Genomic DNA, 25,258 nt, shown 5'->3' on the forward strand with positions numbered 1-25,258 from the left:
AGAGTGCTGTGGCACATTAAAGACTAACCAATTTAACCCACTTCCCATGAAAGCTTTTGCCCAAATAAATTTGTTAGTCTTTAAGGTGCTACAGCACTCTTGTTGTTTTTGCTAAAAACAGACTAGCATGGCTACCCCTCTGGAACTCTATCATAACTGTATATTAATATTTATTAATCCTCAGATCATTGCAGATTTTCTGTATTACACTTGTTCTAGAGATGTACCTGTTTTCCTTGATCTATTTTCATCATGGGTTAAACTCTGGAGTATGTTGTTAACTCCGACCTGATACGTTTTTGGGATCTGATTCAAAGCTCATTGAAGTCCATGGAAAAACTCTCATTGACTTCAGTAGGCTTTAGGTCAGCCTATTCGGGACACAAGCAGATCCCCTTGCTATATACAGCCCAAAATGGAGGTGACAATAGGAACTCGAAGTTCTCCTTTCTCATAGTGCCCGTCGCTCTGGTATGTAGCAGGAGCACTTACACACCTCATCTTTTCTAGAAAGCGATGAGTTTTAATTAAAAATGGAATTTCACTTTGTAATAAGCAAACAAGATAATGTTAATCAAAACCCTTGGTTGGGGATTTGCTGGCAGTAACACCAATCCTTCTGAAACCAATCATGGACTGTCTCTTGGTAAAGGCCATCCCATATAGAGTTGGTGCATGAGGCTTCCCTATCACTTCCTCCTTAGGAGTACTCTTTCTCCTCTTGAAATCCTAGTCCTTGTCTCGCTTCTGGACTACTGTGAATGTCGGAGGTCCAATGACTGACCATCTCTGAGAGTAGCACCAACATTTTTCCATAGAGTGGTAACTGGGTGATTCTTACGTAAATTTCTGATTTTTGGCACCCAGGTGCCTAACTTCCCTTTGCAATGCTCTGAAAGCTCCACAAGGCCGGGAAACGAAAGATCTAAGACCTTTCTGGATTATGTGCAGCACCAAGCAAACCACAAAGTCTTCTGTTTAAGTTGCATTTGATCTTTCTGGCCTCCTTCCTCCTCCAAACTTTGCATTCAGGTCATGTTCTTTGATTGCCTACAAATCTGATAACATCTGAATGGAATTGTTTTGTCTAGAAAGAGATGCATTGATGTAGGTGAGCATGATACAAGGCCCCTCTCAGTAATTATTCTGGCTAGGTCATTTCTCACCTCCTCTTTGCCTCCAACCCCATTCTGTGCTGTGAAATATTCAGACACAGACTCACTATTATTCCCATATTGTTAATTTAAAGTAAGGTTGCTCAAATGCATTTCCTCGTAACAAAAACACTAAAAATCAAGAAAATCAGGAGCTAAGGCATCAGTTGTACCCAACACAATATCCGTCTCCAAGCACTAGTCTACTATCGTCATGACACTAATACCCTCTAACAAAATTCCTTCCAATTCAACAACTCGTACGACTTTACAATAATCAGATCAACTGTGTATATCTATATACAGGTGGCAGTGTGGTCTTTAGGATGGAGCACTGGACTGGGACTCAGACTGAGGCTCATGTCCTGGCTTTGTCACTAACTTGTTGATGACCTAGGACAAGTCACTTCAGGAGTGCCTCAGTTTCCCCTTCTGTAAAATGGGAGTAATGATACTTGATTCCTTTTAAAGCACTTTAACAGCTACAAAGCATTATAAGAGCTAGGTATCCTTATGGATATGCTACTAAACTACTGCTAATTACAAATGTGATGTGTTGTATGATGAAGTAATAAATAGGTTAGTTAAGGTTCTGCATTGCAGAGGTTTTCAGGTCTTTGACATGTGCACTGAGGACAAGAGTGTTGTTGAATTGAAATAGCTTGTCTTAACCTTTGGGGCCACATCTTAATTTAAATGAATTAAATTCTAGGATGTATTTTAGGATTGTATGAGGGCTGCCTTATACAGCTGGTACTTGTGACACTGAAAGAGTTAGCAGAGAACTAGCTCCAGTCTGACGAGATGCTAGAAAGTTTCTTGATTGATTTAGAGACACAGATTTTTCTGTCTTGAGCTCAAAAAGCTTGGAAAATGGTTTTAGCATTTTTTTAAATGCAATTAGACCACTTTACTTGCAAGATCATGTGCAGTGTTGACAAGGACACTATCAAATATGGTCAGGTCAGCAGTGCAGGAAGAAACTGATCCACTGCTGAGCATTTTTAGTTTCTCTTTTTGTGATGATATTGCAGGTGAAAGACCACCGAGCCTGTCTTTTCTGAGTCTGCTGTTAGCTAAAAGGAGTTTAGCTCAGAACATGCCCTTCTGGCTCCAAAGCAAGTGAAGCTAAATATAAAAGGAAAGTGGGTTAAATAAGAGAGAGCTCCAAAGAGCAAGAACAATATTTTTGCACAGTTTTATCGTATGCAATATTCATTCTTACCAACACTATGGTGACTGCAATTTGTAAAATGCCAACCTTCCAAATTATTTAGTTTGCAGCCGAATTCTTTATTTCATAAGAAATGAATTGGGGGAGGGAGGGGTTGAGTTCCTCTCAAATGTCTCAATACAAAACAGGCTTAATGCTCAGCCTTAGATTCCTTTTTTTTAACAGTCATGTCTAGAGGTGCAGAAAAGTCATATTAGAAGTGTGTCTGTCATACTTAAATATCACTGTGCAGGAACAGCAGTAATGTTAAAAGAGCAGACAAGTCCTTCTAGAAAGTAGCAATTTAAGATGTGCTCATCTCTCCCCACCACTTTTGTTTGCTCTCTTTATAACTTCAGTTAAATTAATGAGCTCTAGTACCTCATTGAGAAGCTTGGGTGTGCAAGCAATGCAGGATTAGACCCTGTAAAAGAAATTGGGATGGAAAACCTGAAACCACTTCAACAGAAACTGCATGGAAGGATCAAGAAGAGATGGAAATTCTTAATTAAGGCCATCTCTGATGGAAAGCCATTTGCCAGTGGTGACCTTTTCTAGTATTTATGAATCTTTTTATTTCATTCTTAATGTGATTGTGTTCTGGTTCCAGGCACTGAATATTTCGTGCAGCTCTAATAGGCTGGGCTTTCCATCTTCTTTTCCAAGCCCAAATAAATTTATCTTCAGGCATTTAGCATCACTGATTAGTATGTCACATGGCATGGTTTGGAAACACTCAGCATAAAAAAGAGAGTTCCCAAAAGGATAGGCAGAAGAAGAAAGGACCTGTTGTCTATAGTGACCTGCTGTTTGATTTAGTAAAGATTAATTTATTCCCAGCAACTCCAAACTGGCATTTGTGGGTGGATTAGGTGTACTGCTGTCTGATTAGTATTATGTTTCATGTTTCGTTCTATAGGCTTTCCCTGATGAACCAGCCAATGCTCTGTTTAATCCATGCATGAGATTTAATGAACCTTCACTAAAACTGCTGGGTTAAAGCAACCTTTTTCTGTACCTTTTCACTTATCCATTAATATAGTATTTGGGAACCCTAAAGCAATAATGTAGATAGCACTTTCTGTAATTGCAGCCTTCGCTTTGCCTAAATGCATAAGGGAAATCCAAAAATATAAATTACAGTTCTACAGTCCTAAACTTAGGTTCAGCAAGCACAGATAGAGGCAGAATGATTTGCTGTGGTCTAAGATACTGATATCAGATTAAACATTCATAATGCTTTAATCAATCTTAAAGCACACTTATGGTCACAAAAGGGAGCATAAAATGACCATTCTTAATCACCATAACTACTTTCTATGTGTCTTCCAATTATAAGAGTTTATTTTCCTGACAGAGGCCCCAATCATGCAGTCAGATTCATTAGCCTGGACCCTGGCATCTGTAAAGACACACACAGAGTAGCCAATTTTTTAAAGGGGCTTCAGAGGCAATTCCGGCAATTATGGGCTGCTAAACCTAACTTCAGTACAATGCAAATTGATTTGAAATGATAGTAAAAATCGGAATGATCAGACACATAGATATAAACATGATTTGTTGGGGGGGGTGGGGGGAGTTAACGTGGTTTTTGTAAAGGGAAATCCATGCCTCACAAATCTATTAGAATTTTTTTTTGAGGGGTCAACAACCATGTGGACAAGTGGATATAGTGTACTTAGACTTTAAGAAAGCCATTGACAAAGTCCCTCACCAAAGGCTCTTAAGTAAAGTAAGTTGTCATGGGATAAGGAGGAAGGTCCTCTCATGGATCAGTAACTGGTTAAAAGATATGAAACAAAGGGTAGAAATAAATGGTCCATTTTCAAAGTAGAGAGAGGTGAATAATGGTGTCCCGCAGGAGTCTGTACTAGGACGAGTACTGTTCAACCTATTCATAAATGATCTGGAAAAAGAGGTAAAGAGTGAGGTGGCAAAATTTGCAGACAATACAAAATTACTCAAGATAGTTAAGTCCAAAGCAGACTGCGAAGAATTACAAAGGGATCTCAGAAAACTGGGTGAGTGGGCAACAGAATGGCAGATGAAATTCAAAGTTGATTGATGCACATTGGAAAACATAATCCCAGCTATACATACAAAATGACAGGATTTAAATTAGCTCATAGGATAATTATAGAAAAGTAGGGTTGGAAGAGACCGCAGGTGGTCATCTTGTCCAACTGAAGAAGTGATCTTGGAATCACTGTGGATAATTCTCTGAAAACATCCACTCTATGCAGCAGTCAAAAAAGCAAACTGAATGTTAGAATCCATTAGGAAGGTGATAGATAAGACCGAAAATATCATATTGCCTCTATATAAATCCATGGTACACCCACACCTTAAATCCTGTGTGCAGATCTGGTTGCCCATCTCAGAAAAGACATATTGGAAATGGTACAGAAAAGGGCAACAAAAATTATTAGGAGTATGAAACAACTTCTGTAGGAGGAGAGATTAAAAAGATTGGGACTTTTCAGCTTGGAAAAGAGATGACAAAGGGGGGATTTGATAGAGGTCTATAAAATCATGACTAGTGTGGAGAAAAGGAAATGTTATTTATTCCTGCATGTAACACAAGAACTAGGGGGTCATCTTCACCCAATGATATTAATAGGCAGCAGGTTGAAAACAAACAGAAGGAAGTACTTCTTCACACCATGCAGTCAACCAGTGGAACACTCTGCCAGCGGATGTTGTGGAGGCATGAACTATAACAGGGTTTAAAAAAAAGTTCATGGAGGATAGCTCCATCGATGGCCATTAGCTAGGAAGGGATGCAACACCATGCTTTGATAGTCCGAACCTATTTGCCAGAAGCTGTGGGTGGACAATTTCCCTCTGAAGCATCTGGCATTGGCCACTGTCGAAAGACTGGATACTGGGCTAGATGGACCATTGTCTGACCCAGTATGGCTATTCTTAAATTCTGCTCTTTATGCATAAAAATGTATTAAAAAAGCTCATTAAAATAGTAAGACTATGAAAAGGTTGGGGATTAACCTGCACATTTGTGGGAATGTAAAGTCAGTGTGAATGAAATATTTCTCTCTCTCTCTCTCTGTGATACATAGAGTTGGTTACATTCAATGAAGCAGCCTTTGTAGATACTGTGCCTTTCGTTGCACAGCATAATCAATTGAGAAAGTTGGACTGAAACAGCCATGTTTTAGAACTGTGTATAAACTGCATTACTCTTTATGCTGCCTTTTTGAGACACTATACATATAATGACTGGTTTTATTGTAGGAGTAAGTCATTTCACTGTCCATAAAAACAGGAATTCATTGCAGGAGCTATAAAAATGGTAATTGGTAAACAGAGACATACTGAGGGAAGAATGTCCTGAACATGCAGACAAGGAAGCAATTGCTGATCTCTGCTGCAGATCTGTAGTTGAGTTTCCCCTTAAATAATATATCACTGAGGTATTTTCTTGGGTTTTATTCCAATCATTTTTACTCTATAAAGCAAGTAAATTTGAGACACAAATAATATTAGCAAAAGAAATTCATATGCTTACTTGGTGTTTTTTGTAACAGAAATAATCCCTCTCTTATTAGAAGATGTCTGCCAAATATTTGCACTGAAAAGGGAGATTACCAAAATGTTCAAACCTGAATTTTAAGTAAAAAATTTAAAAATGGATCAATTTCACCATAAAATGAAATACATTCCAGCAAGAACAAATCCCTTTCTGAGCAAAGATAGCCCTGTTCCAATAAACAAGCAGGATTTGAAATGTGAAAGTCAAAATGTGTTATTTTTGTACTGAATGCAAAAATTAAATGAATTTCACAGAAGAGCTAATTGTGAGGGAGAGAATGCATGCGAAATTTCACATGGTCTGCGCATCTCACCGTGAGGGGTGGTATAAGAGCCTAAGCAGATAGTGAGCTGTTTCACCCCTTTAATGACTAGAGTCGTGCTGTAGAGAGGGGGGGAAAGGGCCCGTGAAGTCACATGACCCCTTTCCTTGCATCCCTCAGATAACCTGTTTACTGGCCAATGGACTAAAAATTGATGTGCGCTATAGACCAAACATATCTACGGGTCAGGAACATCACCTTTGACCCCCTCCGTGTTCTGTTTAAGGTCCGTCTCCTTAGGTCTTGGGCCACTAGTATTCACCTCTGGGCTAAGACTGCAGCCCTCTCTCTCCTGAGCACTGCCCTGCAATCCACTGTGATATCCCAGCAGGACTGACCTGCGAGGGACTGTTTTAGAGTGGTGGTTTTCTAGGGTTTAAACTTTCGGTACCAGAACGGACTATTAGAAGGGCTTTTTCACAGCTGTATGAAGTTGCTTGTGCCATCATTCAGCATGACCTGAGCAGAGCAGGCATGCACTAGAGGCTCCAATTGTCACGGGCCGTGCGTAGCCTCTAATGATTCCACAGATGAATATGGAGCATGGCAACCCAAGAACGTGAAGCATTTTCCCCTCCGCAGCCGAAGCACCTACCACGAGGAAATGGGCAGCACTGGGCAAAAAAAACCCCACACTTCAAATTTTAAGATCCCAATTTGGTGTTTGGATCCAATTAAATTATTACCCCCAGGTTGCTTCTTTGACACATTTTATATCACGTAAAAGCCCTCTCAAACCAGCAAAACTACAAAGGAGAAAAATAAGCATTTCAGGTTATTGGCTCAGAATCTCTAAAAGTTGGTATAAAGAGTGACTGACTGTCGCTGCTACTCAACAGTGAATTCACTGTTGACCCAGCATGGCATTTTAAATGCAAGGTTAACTGCACACATGGGTTCATCAGTGTTTTTTATGAAGCATTTGTAGAGAACAAGGGTCTTGCTTCCCATCTGTGTAAGCTGGTAGCCTGAAACTTGCTCGCTCCGTTCAGCATTGCAGACACCTGAGACGAGGCCATTGATCAGCTGTGACAGATGGAAGCTGTATCTACCGGACTGTTCGACCTATCCCTGTTCTGCTGCTCTCTCTTGCCTTATGTTGACTGAAACCCAGTGGGGTTGCACTGGTGTGATGAGAAGAGCATTTGACCATATTGGCATGCAGTGTTGGCATGTTAATATTCCAATGAGAACTTCAGCATTTTCATATCCTTACACTTGTGTTTTAAATGTATAGTCTTAACATCACGTTATTTTTTTTCTCCATTTATTACATACCGCAGGCAAGAAAATTACGTCAAAAGAACATTAAGGGTGAGATTGAGACATTACCTCTAGCCCCATGTGAGGGACTACAATTAACTGTCAGCCCAGGGAAGGAACTGTGTAACTCAGGCTATGTCTACACTGCAAAAAAAACCCTCACGGCAGTGAATATCAGAGCCTGGCTCTACGGACTCAGGCTCTCAGGGCTAATGCTGCGGGGCTAAATATGGCAACGTAGGCCTTCCTGCTCAGACTGGAAACTGGGTTCTGAGATCAAACCACCGCCCCTTGGGGTTTCAGAGCCTGAGTCTTAGCCCAAGTGGGAACATCTACACTGCTGTTTGTAACCCAGTAGTGCAAGCCCCAATCTGCAGACCCAGGCCCTAAGCCTTGCTCCCACAGGTCTTTTTTTTTTTTTTTTTTGCAGTGTAGCATGTTGTCTGAAAGCCACAATTCATTCCCTATTTCCCATATTGCTGCATGGAGTAAATAAGTAACTGCAGCTCATTACCATCCAACACCTAAGCTCTACTGACCACTGTGTTTATGGGGTTGCGTCCAAGTTCTAACCACTCCTCACCCACCCATTCCCTGCCCTGAGCCAGCCCAGTGTAGCTGGCTGTCGCCTCTTCCAGCTTTGGCTGTCAATCTATACGAGTGAGAGAAGGGAAGTCCTCCTTGCTCTCCTGTCAGACAGTTTGGGCGGGTGGTTAGTTCTAATCTAGCCCTAAGGTTTCAAAATGAAGTCATGAAATAACTGCACAGACAACTTTACTTGTCAACTCTGCCCAGTGGCATACCGAGGGCTCAGGCCCCCGGCCACCAGCCTGTGGGGCGGGTGCCCCTTGTGCCTATGCATTACAATGCAATCTTTTGTTACATGATCAGGTACTGGGCTAGATTCTTATATTTGGCTGAGTGTGGAAAGAGAAAAGTAGCTCCAGTTCACCTTTCTGCTCCCCTGATTTTCAGCCTGATTGGGGGCTGAATCAACCCCTGGTTTAAGTTAGAGCAGGCCACGAGCTTCAGTAAATTATGCCAGGTGGAGTGGTACATAGGCAGCTTCTCTTTCAGCTGGGGTGAAGCCACAACACTGGTCTACCCAGGAACGCTGCTTGCCCAGATGGGAGAGAGGGAGAATGAGTGATCTAGAGCTGGCTGTTGGCTTATACCAGTGGTTCCCAACCTTTTTGACTCAAGGGTCACAGATATCATTTTTACAATGTTGAAGGGCCCCCAGTCTTCGCCAGCAGGCTTCCCCCACTGCAGCCAGACAGAAGGAGTTCAGCGAGGAGGCTGCTTCCTCGCTGATCTCCCATCTTCCTGGCTGCAGCAGGGAAACCGCACGTGTCATGTAGCTCTGTGCGCTCTACCTGGGTCCCTAGGTAATGGCTCCCTTCTGCAGCCAGGGGGATGGGAGATCAGTGCTCCCCTCCCTCTGGCTCCAGCAGGGACCCCAGCACCTATGGACCTAGGCAGAGCACTTTCCCGTGCTCCCTGCTAGAGCAAGGAGCCCACACCAGTCTTGTAGCCCTGCAGAAATGCACTCTACCTGGGTCCTTAGGCAGCAGCTCCCTTCTGCAGCCAGCAGGAAGGGAGCCACGGGCCACTTTGAAAACCCCTGAGGGCCACTTTTGGCTCCCGGGCCACAGGCTGGGAACCCCTGGCCCCTACCATAACTATATATGGGGAGACTTCAGCTAGCTAGCTTAGGACAACTTTCCAGAACAGGCAGAGGGAACAACATAAGGACAGGAACTGGACCACTATGTTTTCTACATGATCCCTGCTCCTTCACTACACAGGATGGATGGCTGTTAGTGAATGAGGTTCTATATTGTTCTGTGTGTGGACAGATCACATGGTCCCAGCCCAGTGCATCCCCACAACACCATTTTTTCTCTTCAGAAGACTCTTTTCTTAGTCTATAACATACAATTTTTACAGTGAATGAGATGGGAGAGTCTTAACCCCAGGCTAAGTCAACCCTGCCTCATTTTTGTTCAGTATATACAATAAATGAGGCAGACCCTGTGGATAAAATAGCATGTGATCAGTTGTAATAGATCAATGGTTCTCAAACATTTTGTGTTGGAGACCACTTTCAGACAGCAAGCCTCTGAGTACAACCTCCCCTTATAAATTAAAAGCACATTTTTTATATTTAATACTATTTTAAATGCTAAATTTGTAACCCTATTGTTTAAAGTTTCTCATTGCTTTTAAATTGAGTAAAACATATTTTTATTGAATTATTGTTATAAGTGGAAAGTTATTTTTTAAAAACAGTTCTGAAGGCAGCGCAGAATTGCTCAAGTAAGGGCGGCAATGCCACACCATGCCACCCTTAACATTTGACCTTTGCGCTGAGAGGGGTGGGTGGGAGGGGCTAAGGCAAATTTTGGGGTGGCGATAGCCCCCCAAGCCTTCCTAGTGCTGTCCCTGCCTGCGTGTCTGAATGTTAAATTATAAATGACTTTTTATTGCCAGTCTCAGTGTTCTGATTGGTCTGCAATTTAATGCAGCTCTTCAGCTGCTGAACAGTCAAGCCCTCTAACGTTGTCTCAGTCCCACCTTTTAGTCTCAAGACAACAAACCTGCGTGCATGATGCTACAATCATCAGAGTCCAGTGTCCTTTAAGTGGTGATAATACAAATATATATTTTGTTTAGGAGCAATGATCACTGCATTATACATGCACAGTACTTTTTGAAGTAAATATGCTACATTGCAGCAGAAAGGTGTGTGTAATTTTCTAAAACACTAGATGTAAATTATATATTTTATAGCAGTTGCTTTCTGTTTCATGCATGTACTTGCGACTCCCACATCAGAACCTCCTGCCCCTCCTCAGGTTTGCAGATCTCAGTTTCAGAACCCCTCTGTATGTACAAAGGTGCAAGTTAAGTTTGCACAGACAGCCTGGACTTTGCCATTTCCTGCTTGTTGTTTTTTTAGACTGCTTTGCTTTTCAACTTTCACTTTTTTTGTAATAGAGGGGTTTTTTGCATGGAAAGTGCTACTGTCTTTTTTTTTTTTTAAAAAGAAGAAACAAAAATTCTACCATGCTTACCTATTAGTTTAACTAATAGTAAAATGCTATGTACCATATATCACATGCCATGGTGAGATGTGGTATAAAGTCCTATAAAGAATAGAATAGTACCATGCAGCATGTGCCAACCAATAAGTCTCATAGACTTTAAGGTCAGATGGGACCATTATGATAGTCTAATCTGACCTTCTGCACAATGCAGGCCACAGAACCTCACCCACCCACTCCTGTAATAGACCCCTAACCTATGACTAAGTTATTGAAGTCCTCAAATCATGGTTTAAAGACTTCAGGATACAAAGAATTCACCAGCAAGTGACCTGTGCCCCATGCTACAGAGAATGGCAGAGACCCTGGGTTGTTTTTTTTTGCCTATCTGCCCTGGGGGAAAATTCATTCCCGAACCCAAGTATAGCCATCAACTAAACCCTGAGCATGTTGGCGTGTCAGCCTCCCTTTCTCACATGATGTACATCTTTCTATGTCCCATAGAAAGAGGTAAGACTTTGAACCATGCATCTCTTCTTAAAAACACTCAGCTATTGTAGGGGAGGAGGTAGGATTCTCTACAGATTTTTCTAACCTACATATGCTTTCATAGAACCAGGAGAACATTGAAGTAGAAAATTCAGGAGATTGACATAGAAAGGTTACTGTGTGGACACAGAGACATACTATAAAACCCTTTACTTTTCACAAATCACTATTAGTGTTTTCTCAAACCACCAAAAGCTACATCTGCAATCTAAGCATCTATCAAATTTCAAGTTTCTACTTCAAACTGTTAATACACTTCAGATGTTTAAGAAAAATTACAACAACAAAAAATTGTTAAAAGTGTATTTTCTTTCCCCTCTCAGTCTTGAAAGTGGTGGAACTGTTTTAGCTCATATCTTCCAAAAATTAACTCCTGGGCCAAGAGCAAACTTCCATGTTTTGTCTTGAAAGGGAGAACACTGAAAAAGTCATAAGCAGTTGAAGATGACGCCAGATTTTAGCACTTCCTAAGGTAGCTCCTTAACTATAAATATGGCTGTCTGTTTGAGCCATAATTAAGGCATTCAAATTAAAATCCTGTATAGTAATAAAATATAGATACAGTTGCTCTGGAAACAATGATTTTTAAAAATTTCCTGATTTCTAAGCACATGGAGATTTTATCAAAGTATTTGCCCAAAATATAACATTATAGCACGGCAGATGTCCTAAAACTAATTCCTGAGGTTCACCACCCATAATCCCTTACACGTTCAAAGCAGTCAGGGTCACACCTGTGGGTTTTATGTGCCTGGGATAGCCTAGGAAGGTGGAGGCAAATGTGGCTTCAAATTACCTCTATGAACCCTAAGCCTGAGGCTGCAAAGCAATGGTTCAGTTCAAAGGCATGTCGTAGAGCAGCTTCTGGCTATCCTAAGTTTTGCCAGTTGACCACATCCTAAGGGTCATTCTAGTAGCCTTAGCCATGTCTCTTCTTTAGCAAAGTTGTTACTATTTATCACACACCAGGTGATATGGACTCTAAACAGACCACACCAAGCAATATTATTACTTACATATGTGGGCCATGTAAAAATACCTTGGTACACTTTTACATAAGACACCTGATTGCAAATGACTAGCTTTTAAATAGAAATCCATGTAATTTTTTCTTTTTCTTTCTACCTACCTTGATATTTTCTCTTGGATTCATGTAACCTCAGTTTTATTGTTTGCTTATTTGTGAACACAATTAACTAACAAACAAACAAAAAAAGGTAGATATCCTTATAACATTTGACCAGAGAACTGTTAAGACAATTTGGAAAGGTTCATTGACATTAATATTAGTGATATTTAATATGTGTTCTAATAAAATGATCTCCATATATCAGGAAAAGCTCTAACACACGTCCGAGAAATACCCAAATTAATATAATAGGTTTTTAATGTCTTGGCCACTATTGCCTGTCTGTCAGTGACAATCCCTTTCTTTCCCCTGCCTTTTCTGTCCCTTGCAAAATCTTTTTATTATACTAATTGCTTTTTTAAATAAACAATATTCAATAGCATTAAAAACAGGGGGAAACAAATTGCTTGTTGTTTAACTCTCTCAAATATGATCCCCTGTGGAAAATAGACTGTTATGTCCACTCAGAGTAAAGTAGCTCAGTGATTTCTTTGATCCTTTATATAGTCTAAAATTTCCCCTTTGTTTGTTGTGTATTATGTTTTCTGCAATTTGCCACTAGCTATTACTTTTTGCTCCTCTTATTTTTCTTTTTACTTCTTCCTGGTTGGTTTTGCTATTCTCCCAATCAGCCATCTTCCTGGGGTTTTTTGTATTTTTAAAAAGTCTCTTGTCTAGCTGTCATTTGCCTTTTTCTCTCTCTTATTAGCTATGTTAGTTTCTGTTGCCCTTTTAGGGCTGGATTCTAACCATGCTGAATCGTACCTAACTCCATAAATGGTTTCATGATACCCCTACTCAGTGGAATTACCAGTGGGGTATTGTTTAACATGAGGAGGGGCACCAGAATCTGGCTCTTAGTTTTTCCATTTGGTAATGGAATTTCATTTGTCTGTCCGATAGTTTTCTTATGATTGCTTTAGTTTTGCTTGTAATTTAACTGTCATTTAATTTATAACATGATATATACAAATCTTGCTTTAGGTGGTTAAGCAGAATACCTTATCCTCGCTTTGCCAGTCATCATTTTTTATAATCCTCCCTACATTTGAATATCGTAATTTTGAAGACAAAAGTCACTGCCAGAGCCATTAAAAAAATTTGTAAAATATGTATTAAGTGATTGTCCTAAATCATTTCCTTCCCTCTGACCCCTGTGCTACATAAGAAGTTTCACACTACCATAAATAGTTTTTAGCAGTAGTTTTTAGTCCAGTGAATTAATGAGCATGTTCTTCTGGGAACATTCAACATGTCATCACTTATAATTTGTGAGGATTTTCCACACCAGCTCTGAATCTCTGTCTGAAACCTTGGTGCATTCATAATCCAGAGCACCAGTTCCCACTGATAGCCGAGCCTTTCATTAAAAGCTGCCATGCTTTACACAGTGATGCAGGATTGCACAATCCATGTAGAGTCATTAATGCACTTCTTCATGTCTTTTGCCCTTGTTTTCCATACAAGCAGGGCCCCCACATGGGGGTGGGGGGAAAGGGTACACTTTACCGGGGCCTGGAGGCCCTGGGGGGCCCATTACCAATCCCCGTTACCACGAGGAAAAAAATTCATGGCTCATGAGATTGTATGTAGGGGATGAGAATTGTGGTATGTGTGTGGGAGGGGGTCCATGTTACAAGTTTGTACTGGGCCTGAAAAAATTATGCTTGGGCCCTGCTTACAAGGCCAGAGAAACCTGTATGGTTAGACTATTCAATATCCCATCAGCCACCAAGATGCTTCCCGGTTACATTTCTTTGCAGAAAGGTCCATATTCATTGGCAGGTATTCAGATCCTTGCACTACAGAAAACCAGTCTCCATTCCTTCCCTTTCTCCCCATCCCCCAAAATAATAATAATTATATTTAATACCATAGTACCCCATTGGTCTTGTGGATTTAGCACTGGACTCGGACTCAGAAGATCTGACCTCACTTCACAGACATTCCTGTGTGACCTGGGGCAAGTCACTTGATCTCTCTGGGTAATGTTTTCAAAAGCACCTAGGTCTCATGGGCCTTAAATGACGTAGGTAACTTTGGAATTTTTTTCCCCTCTCCCATTTTCCCCATCTGTAAATGGGGGTAGTACTTACTTTCTCCCACTCATTGTCTGTCTGCAATGCATTGCAGGGTAGAAATTGCAGTTCTGATTAAAGTGACTCTCTTTTTATATAGTAAAATCCTTCTGTGAAAAGTGAATTTCAGTGTATTACAAAAAGAAATTATATTTTCCCTTTGTCCATTGTGAAAACCCGTCGGTGCATGCAGTTTGATATTGCCTTTCAATACCATTTGTATCTTGGGTCTCTGGGGAGAAAGATAGTAGTTCTTGTTCCATGATGGACAGAGCTCCACCAATAATTAAAATGAACAGCTTTCATTATGATTCACCCTGTGGTAGAAATACGATTTAATCAGAACATTTACTAGATAATAGAACCTGTTTGACTTTGCAGGTATCACAACAGTAACAATATTCCCTTGTTATAAGATTTTCTTTTTTTTCAGGCTACCCTAACAGTATAAGACTCCTTCACTCTAGCTTCTCTCTTCAGTGCAATTTACTATAATGTCCCCCTGTCTAATGTCCACCTTGATATACTAGGGAAGAACTGTTTTTGCTATGAAAGATGCCATAGAAATTGCCTGGTAGTCTGTTTTATGTTTTCACAGCCATTCATTGACAAGGTGAAATCTCATGGCCTGGTGAAATGCACATTATTTCTTTTCGGTACAGAACCTACCTGTTGTTTATGTTTGTGTTTGACATACTTATTCTGTGGCTAGGACTATAATAGTATGTTAGATGGAGATAAGTATCTTAGCAGTGTTTTTAGTAAATCTAAATAATTATTTGTAACATACTAATAATTTGCATTTCTATAGCACCTTTCATCTATGAATCTCAAAGGGCATTCATGCATGAATTAAGCCTCAGGTAGGGAACTCTTTTTAATCCTCATTTTGGACAGATGGACATCTGAGGCATAGAGAAGTTGCAAGTTATCTTTGACTTGGCCAGGGTCAAAGAAGAAGCCTGCAGCAGGGCAAGAAAAGAACCAGAACTCCTGATTAGCCCTTGGCTTTAGTCAAAAGACCATCTTTTCTATCTTAGGTCTGGTCTACATAGAATAGTAGAAATGTAGGATTGAAAGGGAGCTCAATAGGTCCTCGAGGCCAGCTCTCTCCACTGAGGCAGGACTAAGGACTAAGTACTATCTAGACCATCCGTGACTGGTGGTTGTCTAAACTGTTCTTAAAAATCTCCAATGATGGAGATCCCACAAACTCCTGAGGTAATTTGTTCCACTGATTAACCACCCTGACAGTTAGGAAGTTTTTTTCCTAATGCCTAACCTAAATCTCCCTTGCTGAAATTTAAGCCCATTACCTTTTGTCCCATCCTTAGTGGTTAAGGAGAGCAATTGATCACCGTCCTCTTAATAACAACCTTGTATGTACTTGAAGACTGTTATCATGCCACCCTCAGTCATCTCTTCTCCAGACTAAACAAACCCAAATTGTTCAATCTTTCCTTCTAGAGACCTTTAATCGTTTTTTGTTGTTCTCCTCTGGACTTTGTCCACATCTTTCCTGAAATGTGGTGCCCAGAACTGAGCACAATAATCCAGTTGAGGCTTTATCAGTGCTGAGTAGAGTGGAAGAATTACTTCTCATGTCTTGCTTACAACAATCCTGCTAATATATCCCAATATGATGTTTGCTTCTTTTGCAACCATATTTACATTGTTGACTCATATTTAGTTTGTGATCCACTATAACCCCAAGCTCTTTTTCCTGCAGTACTCCTTCCTAGGCAACCATTCCCCATTTTGTATTTGTACAATTGATTATTCCTTCTGAAGTGTAGTACTTTGCATTTGTTCTTATTGAATTTCATCCTGTTTATTTCAGACGATTTCTCCAGTTTGTCAAGATCATTTTGTATTCTAATCCTATCCTCTAAAGTTCTTGCAATCCCTTCCAGTTTGGTATCATCTGCAAACTTTATAAATGTACTCTGTATGTGATTATCCACATCGTTTATGAAGATATTGAATAGAACTGGACTCAGGACAGATCCCTGTGGGACTCCATTCAATATGCCCTTCCAGCTTGATTGTGAACCATTGATTACTCTCTGAGGACAGTTTCCAACCAGTTGTGTGCCCACATTATAGTAGGTTTCTCTAGTCTGTATTTCTTTAGCTTGTTTAAGAAGGTCATGTGAGATGATAGAAGCCTTACTAAGGTCGAGATATATCACATGTACTGCTTGCACCCTATTCATAAGTCTTGTTACTCTGTATTAAGCTGATTTGACATTATTTGTTCTTGACAAATTCAAGCTGACATACAGATTTTGTACACAGTATAACTCTCTCAGGGATGTGATTTTTAAAAAAAAATCAGAATAGTTTTACCAGTACACCTCCTAGTATATACACAGTTAAGTCAGTATAGAAGTGCTTGTTCCCATTAAGCACTTCTATACTGATATCACTGCATCCATGCCAGGGGGAGTTATACTATACTGGTGTAATTAAAGTGGTACAGTTTTGTCTGTAAACAAGGCCTTAGAAGACAGTAGGGCTCAAAGTCCACGTGAGAGAGTGGCTTCCCCATTCTGTTGTAAATCTAGCTCTGACAAATTATAGCAGTCAAACCTACTTCTGCCTGAATTCCCTGTCATTTCAAAACATGTTTTCATTGCCACCTTTTCATCAGCAACCGGCTGATTACATTTGTCTTGTATTGTGTGTCTGACCCCTCTGCCAGAAACGGAGTCAGTTGTCCACTATGTGAGCGGGCATTGGCACCTCTGACAGGAAAGACTAGCTGCTCAAGTTGTCACCACTTAAGGACAGAAGATAGAGAATTAAATGAGGGCGAACAAATAGGAATCATCATTTCAGTAAGCAGAGGCTCATATGAATACAGTGTTCTGGGATACATTCCCTTGTATTTCACAGAAGGTTTTTACAATTACACATTATACAAAGCATGAAAGCTTGTACAAAGCTATATTGAGCTGAACTGCCATGAAAGGGCAGAGAAGTCATATAAAGCACACAAGGGGTGCTGTGTCATTAGTGCCAGGGGAAAGAATAGATCTTACATGGACATGAGACTTTGTACTCTAAAGGATACAATTGCATTTTGCAAATTGTGGACCAGATATTCAGATGTGAGTGCTTAAGATGCCCCTGCACATCTTTTGGAGACCTGTGGCATGTGAAAAATTACATCTGTATAAGATAGGAACACAGGAATTGCCAGATTAGACCAGTGGTCCATCTAGCAGTCTATCCTGTCTCCAACTGTGGGCAGTACAAGAGATTTCAAGTGGAAGGTGCAGTGTAGTTGTGGAATAAGTTGATGGTGTACAAAATCATTTGCAACATTCACCTGTCAATGAAATGAGTGTATCTGGGTGGAGTATTCTGAATGCCACTTTCTTTTTTACGATACGCTTTTTTTATTTGTTTTTTGGTAGTGTTTAGCATGCCCTTTTCTCCTCTCTTTTCTTCGTTTATCAACTCAGTGCTGAGCATGTGTCCCAGCACCCAAAATTCAGAAGATGTTTCCATCAAGGTGTGTAACTATGGTACTGTTAATATCTTGAATGCATGTAACCAGAGAGGTTTGTAATTTTTGGCAACACCAGGAAATAATGATACTGAGCAACTTCCATCTAATAATCTAATGGCACTTTGCAGACATTAAGTATTGCAACACTTCTGTGAGGTGAGGAAATATTATTGTACAGATGGGGAAACTAGGCATAGAAAGTTAAATTGATTTACCCATTGTTAGACATCAAATCACTGAAAGAGCTGAGAATAGAATCCAGAACTCCTGTGCATCACAAGTTTTCTGTTTCTTCCTATTCTATTCTCCTGGATATCTGTCATTTCTCTACAGCATTCAGCTCATATTTAGAAAGGTTGGAGAAAGATAATATTGGTGGAGGACCTTGAAATTCAGTAATTCCTATGTGCCTGGTCTTGAGGATTACTCTAGACTAAGGTTGTTGACTCAAAGGTATAGTCAATTGCTTGATTGCTCTCATGGTTCATTTTTAAAATGTTTAGGAGACTAAATAACCAAATTTAGCTAAATGTATTGTCCAAATATAAAGCAATACAATGCAAAAAGGAGACATAAATATCCTCCTTCCGGGATGCAAATTCTCTCCGCATGTTCACTGTACACAGAAGGTATACTTCAGAGATATGCATTTTAGTTATTTGTAGTATGATTTTACAAGTACGTAAAATAGTACAAGTATGTACTATTAAATAGTACTATTTTACAAGTATGTAAAATAGTATGGTATTTGTAGTATGATTTTACAAGTTACAAAACTTTCTATATGTCACTAAAGTCCAACCCACCTGTGTGTACCAGTTCCTTAATTTGTTGGTCTGTACCTTCCTTATCTTTGTTTCGGATACTAGTATTCCAGGTACTGGTCTGTGAAGATACCTCCCTGTACTTTCCCGTATCTCGTTTTGAATACTACATGAAAGTACTCCCTAACTGTACTTGGTACAAAGTATTCATACGTCTTTGCTTTGACAAGTTTCCTGTTTTCTAATGTTAAAGCTGACTTCAGCTTTGCAAAGTTTTGTGATATATTTGCTATGGGTGAACAGAATTGTGGCAAAAGCATAATCTGTTAAATTAACATAACTTCCCAATACATATGTATAATGTGTATCATATTAATACCATGCACATAGTACCAATTAATGTGGTGTATATTACAGCTAACATATATGTATTGGCCAACAAGGTTCAGCTTCTGCATTCTTCTGCAAATGTTTTTTAAAATTGGGGTATCTCGTTGGTAGAGTAAATTATAAATGCATGAAATCAAACTTGTCCATTTCTGTGCTCTGGTACTTTTTAGAGTCATATCCCATTTAATTTTTTAAAGATCCATAGTGTTTCTGGGTGCAGAACACTAACATTTTTTTCAGGCTGACAGGCAAGTGAATGCTTAGGAGGATACAGTCATTTATATGCTCAGGGAAAATGCACATTTTTCTACAGATGTTTTTCATCTGTACCTGTAAGAGCTGACAGATGATGAGCAAAGGATCCTTAGGACCAAAGTTTAAATTCCCTGCCACAATGTTAAACACTTACCTCCAGTAATGAATGATTTTTGTGTCTGGTGCAGGTCAACTGCCTGGAGGACTCTTTCTCCCAGATTTGGAGTCCACCGACTCTACATCGGGGGGATAAACATCGGGGAGATGAAGAGAGGTTTGAGCTAGAGGACAATGTTGGCACAAGAACAAATAATCATGAGCAAATTTAGGCTGGTTAGAAGCAGGTTTCTTTCTAGGTGTTGGTACAATGCCTAGGACAATGAGGTTTTGATCCTATAGGCACTAGTGTAGTACAAATAATAATGAGATGAAAATATGGTCAGACAAGAGGTATCCCTTTAAGCCTCCTCGGTTCTTTCAAGACTCTCCAGTCTCTCTTTTCCTTTTTGGCAGAGTGTTTTGTGGGTTAATTAAAGTCACTGATTGTAAATCATTTTTTAATCTTCAGTGTGGTAATTATTATTTTGATGCCAAAGGAAGGACCTGTTTATAAATTGCTCACTACTCTTTCTTTCATATTTATTTGGACAGCCCCTCACTTCCCAGAGTATCTAAGTGCTATACAGTGTTTAGCCTGGCAGCATCCCTGTTAGGTAGGAAAGTACTATTTTCCTAATTTTACAGTAGGGCCAACTAAGTCACAGAGCCGTTGATTTAAGTGACTTTCCCAGGATCACACAGGAAATCAGTGGCAGAGTAGGGAATTGAACCTGGGTTGCACAAGTCCCAGGCTAGTAGCCAAACCACTGGACCATCCTTCTTTTCTGAAAAACACATACATATAGAGCAGTGATACTCAGATCTCAGTGGTTCAGGAGCCAAATTAGCAAATAACATTACCCCAAAAAGCTACAACAGTGTATATTCATTGTTTCGTTCACACACTGTCTCATGAGAGAGAGAGTGTAAATTTATATATATATATATAGACATACATATTCACAGTAAAATGACTGACCAAGTATTATAATTTAATATAATAATTTAGATTGGTTAATAATTAAATCACGCACTGTTTTAATAGCATGTGCTACAAAGAGCTGCAGGAGATACATTAAAAGAGCCACTTGCAGCTCCCAAGTCTCAGTCTGAGTATCACTGATATAGAGCAACATAACGTCTTGTGGTTGCTGTGACTCTTCTTTTTGGGTCAACAGTCACAATTTTCCAGGCCGGAACCAGTCACAACTTCATTACTCTCCCTAGCCTCAGTTAATGCAGCTGTGGAAAATGGAAGAAGTTGTGTCTAAGAGGGTATGATGAAGAAAAAGTTATTAGGGAACACAATAGACAATATAAAAACTCGACAACAAAATAAAAATGGTGGATGAAACTAAAGCTCTTGTGCTTTTCCCTCCTCTGTGTTCAAGGTTTTGCTCTGTATCACCTACACCTCCACATTTGACATGAATGGAAGTTCAGTACTAAAGATTGCTGAGGTGAGTGCCCTCCCTCCCCCGCTAACATTGCTTGTTTTCCTTGACCTGTTGCCACTAGCTAGAATGTGCCTTCTATACATCAACTGGGATTGAATGAGTCAAAACAGCTGCAGTTATTCTTAGTGATTTGATATTATCTTTGTTACTGTTGTTTATTATTCAACATGATTAGCAGTCATACAGCTCTGATAGCTGTAGAAATGCACTGGAAGATGCACTTTCTGCTCATGGAAATTCTTTTTAGTGGCTGCTGTTTATTACAATATTGTTTGTGTTTAATACTTTGCATGTTTTGTTTTGCTTTGCCTTTCACAGTAGTAAAATTTTCTTCAACTTTAAAACAACATATAGGGCCAAATTCATCCATGGTGAAACTCCACCAAAGTTCAGACAGTAACGTCAGAGATGAGATTGGCCTATAATGTGTATTGTTAGTGGGTCCCTTACCCCTGATGAATCCAAGAAAAAGAATTATTACATCCTTAGATTTATTATATTGTCCCTCTGGCATTAATCAATCTTCTCTTGTCCTCATTACATTTGTCTGGATTAATTTGTAAAAGGGGCTTTTGGCAGCTGGAAAATGTATCTGCCAAGAGCAGATCTCTTTATATGTGAGCATTTTCACACAGGTGACCTATTTAGTAACACAGTGACTATCAAGCTGTGAGCCTCCCATGTAGCCAGGAGGGAAGAGATGCACAGAAACACTCAGCCCTATTGTATGGCAGGAGCTGTTGTGTATATAATATAGTATAAAATTATATGGAATTACACTGCATAGGGTTGAAGGGAATGTATACATGGTTAACATCAACGGAGAATGCAACAATGAAAAAGTTTGAATGAAAATGCTTGAAAACCCCATGACATAACACCCCTCTGCTTTTACAACACTTGTTAGCTGTTCTTTTCAGTAGAAGGGAATAATAATAATTATTATTTCTGCATTCATAATTACAGATGGAAATATCAGTCTGTGTTCTGCTCTTATTTAAAAGACAGCTTGGGAAGTGAACTTAGTGAGCAGAGAAAGAAAATGACTAAAAATGGCGAGTGAATGCCAGTTTTTCCTTGCCTAGTTTTACCTGGCAGCAGTAGCATGTTATAAATCTAGGGATGAAATTAATCTTGCATCACCCTGTTGCTACCTACCGAATAAAAAAGCATGGTAACTAAGAAAACTAGCTACTTTACCATGGTAACCAACTGCTAAAACATCACTCACTGGCTTTACAGGCATATAGATACAAAAATAGTCCCCATACAAAACGTTAACGCTCTCTAAGGAAGTCCTAACATTTGGCACGTACAGAATACATGAGAGTAACTCATTTGGGATGACCTGCGTAACTCACGGTTTCGCCCCTCTGGAATAAAGTTAGGAAATCCAAACTCGTGAAGGGTAACTTCTGTTCTTCTTCGAGTGATTGCTCATGTCCATTCCACTATAGGTGAGTGCAAGCCACTATGCACGGTTCCCGGAACTTTTTTCCCCTTAGCAGATCCCGTAGGGCTGGCTCTGGTGCCCCCTAGAGTCCCACGCGCATGCCACAGTATATGAGGCACTGCCGGCCCTATGGCCCCTCCGTTCCTTCTTTCCTCCTGTGACTGTGGCTGGAACTAGCCTTGCTCTCTGCAAGTACCATTCCCCATTGTTTGAACTCTTTGTTGTTATTAGTCCTTAGTTAGTTTTAAGTAGTTGTGTTCAGTTTAGTTAGATAGAAGCCCCTGAGGGGCTTAGAGTGGCCGGGCTATGCCCCAGTCACCTGGATTTAAGCCGTGTGCCTCCTGCAGGAAGGTTTTCCCGCTCAGCGACCCCCACGATCCGTGCCTTAAGTGCCTGGGGGAAGAGCACAGGACAGACAAATGCAAAATATGCAGGGCTTTTAAACCGCGGACCCAGAAGTCCCTGCTAATAGAGGCAGCACTCTGCCCAGCATCTGAGCCGTCCCGATCTACCTCGGCCCCAAGCGTATCCTCGGTGCAGAGCGCACCGCTGGCACCGACATCGACTGGGCACCGAGCGACATCCCCAGTGCCAAAGAAGAAGAGGCAGCTCACGGAGCGCGGACACTCCCCTGTGCAGCCGGTAAGGGCAGGGTTGAGTGTGGAGATTAATCAAGTACGGCCCGTTGAGTCTTCTCCGGTGCTGGCATCTCCGAGCAGGAGGTTTTTCAGGTGGCAAGAGTCTTGCTGGCCTTGCCTACGCCACCTCCGTCCCCCCCTCCACTGAGAGAAAAGGGGCCAGTGTCCCGGGGCAAGCCCGCGCTGGGTTCCCCTGAAGGGCGGTGGAGACCCCTGTAAGGGTGGAAAGGTCTCCCGCTGGACGGCCACCGGGGGTAGAGCGAGGACGCTCTCCTAGCAGTTGCTCCAGGTCGGCATCCACGAGTCCCCCTCTCAGCACCGAAGTCGGTCCCCGACATCGGAGGCAGCGCAGACCAGAAGACAGCACCAGTTGAGGTCTGCCAGGCAGCGTTTGGACAGCTCCAGTTCCCGATCCCCAGCACCGAGGAATTTGCCCACACCAAGGCGGCGCAGAACCCGGTCACCATCTGAGAGCCCAGCACAGAAGAGTTTGCCCATGTGGCGCAGAACCCGGTCGCTGTCAAAGGATCCGGCACCATGGGGTCCCTGACGCGGAAACCGGTCACTGGAGTCTGGTTCAGCACCGCAAAGCTCCAAGTGGCACCGATCCCGATCACTGAAGAGCATATGGCACCATAAGTCGTTGGTGCTGAGACGGCGTTCAAGTACATCAAGCTCTTCCGAGCACGTCTCCGCTCACTGTTACCATTCGCGGAGGCAGTCCTTGTCGTCCTCCAAGTCGGAGACGTCGAGACGGTGGTCCCCGGCACTGAGCGGCACCAAGGACCGAGGGAGGGCTCGGCACAGCCGCTCCAGTGGCTCAGGTCCCATAAGGGGGGCAGTCATTGGGACAGTCGTAAGGACAGCTGATGCCCCCATGAGGTGCCACAGCCAGTGGCGCAGCCAGCTCCTGGTTGGCCACAGGGCCAATGGCCACAGCAATGGCCTTATTGGGCCCCATGGGGCATCCAGGTGGGACCGGGGCCACAGTCTGTCCTATCATCAGGGGTTCAGTCTGCACCTCTCACACTGGACAAAGCCCGTAGACATCATTCCTCAGAGGAGGAATTGGACCCCATGGAGGGACCCTCCACGGGTGCACCCGACTGTCAAGGGGGGGGAACAGCCACAGGTCGAACCTTGGCAGTCCTCCTCCTCCTCCCCAGACGAGGCAGTCTCCAGGGACCAAATGGCGCCACTGGAAGATTTCAGGGCGCACCAGGAGCTGCTTAAGAGGAGCTGCCTCTAACTTTGGGCTGGAGGTGAAAGAGTTAGAGGAGGACGAGGATACCTCTTCAACGTGCTGGCGGCAGTAGCCCCAGCAAGGATGGCTCAGTTCATGACAAGGTCCTTAAAATGGTCAAGGCCCTGTGGCAGACCCCCTCCTCGATCGCCCCTACATCGCTGAGAAAAAGTATCCTGTCGTTGCCGAGAGGTTCGAGTATCTATTCACCCACCCAGCCCCGGGAACCCTGGTAGTTGATGCGGCCAATCAATGGAACAGGCAAAGTCAACCAGGGTCCACTCCCAAAAACAAGGACAACAAAAAAACTAGACTTGTTTGGGAGGAAGATTTATTCGACCGCAGCCCTGCAGTTCAGGTTTGCCAACCATCAGGCCTTACTGAGCAGGTACAATTTTAATTTATGAGACTCCCTCAGCCGGTTTTCTGAGGCCCTGCCCAGGACCAGGCCACAGACTTCGCCACTGTTCTGGATAAAGGAATCTCAGTGGCTAGGGCGGCGCTACGGACGTCCAGTGATGCTGCAGATTCGGTGGGTAGGGCCATGGCCTCTGCCATTGCCATGAGACGGTGCTCGTGGCTGCAATCCTCGGGCCTGTCCCAGGAGGTGTAGCAGTCCATTCAGGACCTCCCCTTTGATGGATCAGGCCTGTTTTCAGATTGGACCAATGCAAAGCTGCATGGTCTTAAGGATTCCAGGGCCACGCTTCACTCCCTGGACCTGTACATGCCCCAAGCTTCCAGGTGGCAGTCATGGCCGCAGGCGCAGCAGCAACCAATACCTCCGCCTAGACCCTTCCAGCCCTACAGGAAACAGGGAATTTAGAAGGCGAAATCAGCCCCCTAGTTCATCCTCAGCCCCTCAGCAGGGGCCCCCCCAAGGGGTCAGGCAATTGGAAAAGGCAATTTTGATGTTGCGCCTGAGGGTGGCACACCTGCTGGCCCCCTGGATCCGCCCCGCCCCTTCCTAGACAGATTAAGGCCCTTCTATGCCGAATGGGCAAAGATCACGTTGGACGGTTGGGTCCTTGGGATAGTCCTTCGGGGCTACGCCCTACAATTTACATCTACCCCCCCTAACAACCCTCCCCCCATCCCTCTTCAGGGACCCCTCTCACAAGTAACTCCTCTTGCAGG

At 42.0% G+C, this 25,258-nt stretch overlaps 1 protein-coding gene across 1 annotated transcript in view; it reads left to right on the forward strand.

Annotated features, from left to right (window-relative positions):
• ARFGEF3 (ARFGEF family member 3) overlaps positions 1–25,258 on the forward strand; it is a 126,807-nt gene that overhangs the window by 26,780 nt on the left and 74,769 nt on the right. Inside the window, exon 5 of the mRNA XM_067542303.1 lies at positions 20,722–20,790. Within this exon, the coding sequence (XP_067398404.1) occupies positions 20,722–20,790 (69 nt within the window). The remainder of the gene's footprint in view (positions 1–20,721; positions 20,791–25,258) is intronic.

This window comes from Emydura macquarii, unplaced genomic scaffold, assembly GCF_026122565.2.
Source record: "Emydura macquarii macquarii isolate MOO-44397 ecotype Brisbane River unplaced genomic scaffold, CSIRO-AGI_Emac_v2 contig_705, whole genome shotgun sequence".
Lineage (NCBI taxonomy): Eukaryota > Metazoa > Chordata > Testudines > Chelidae > Emydura > Emydura macquarii.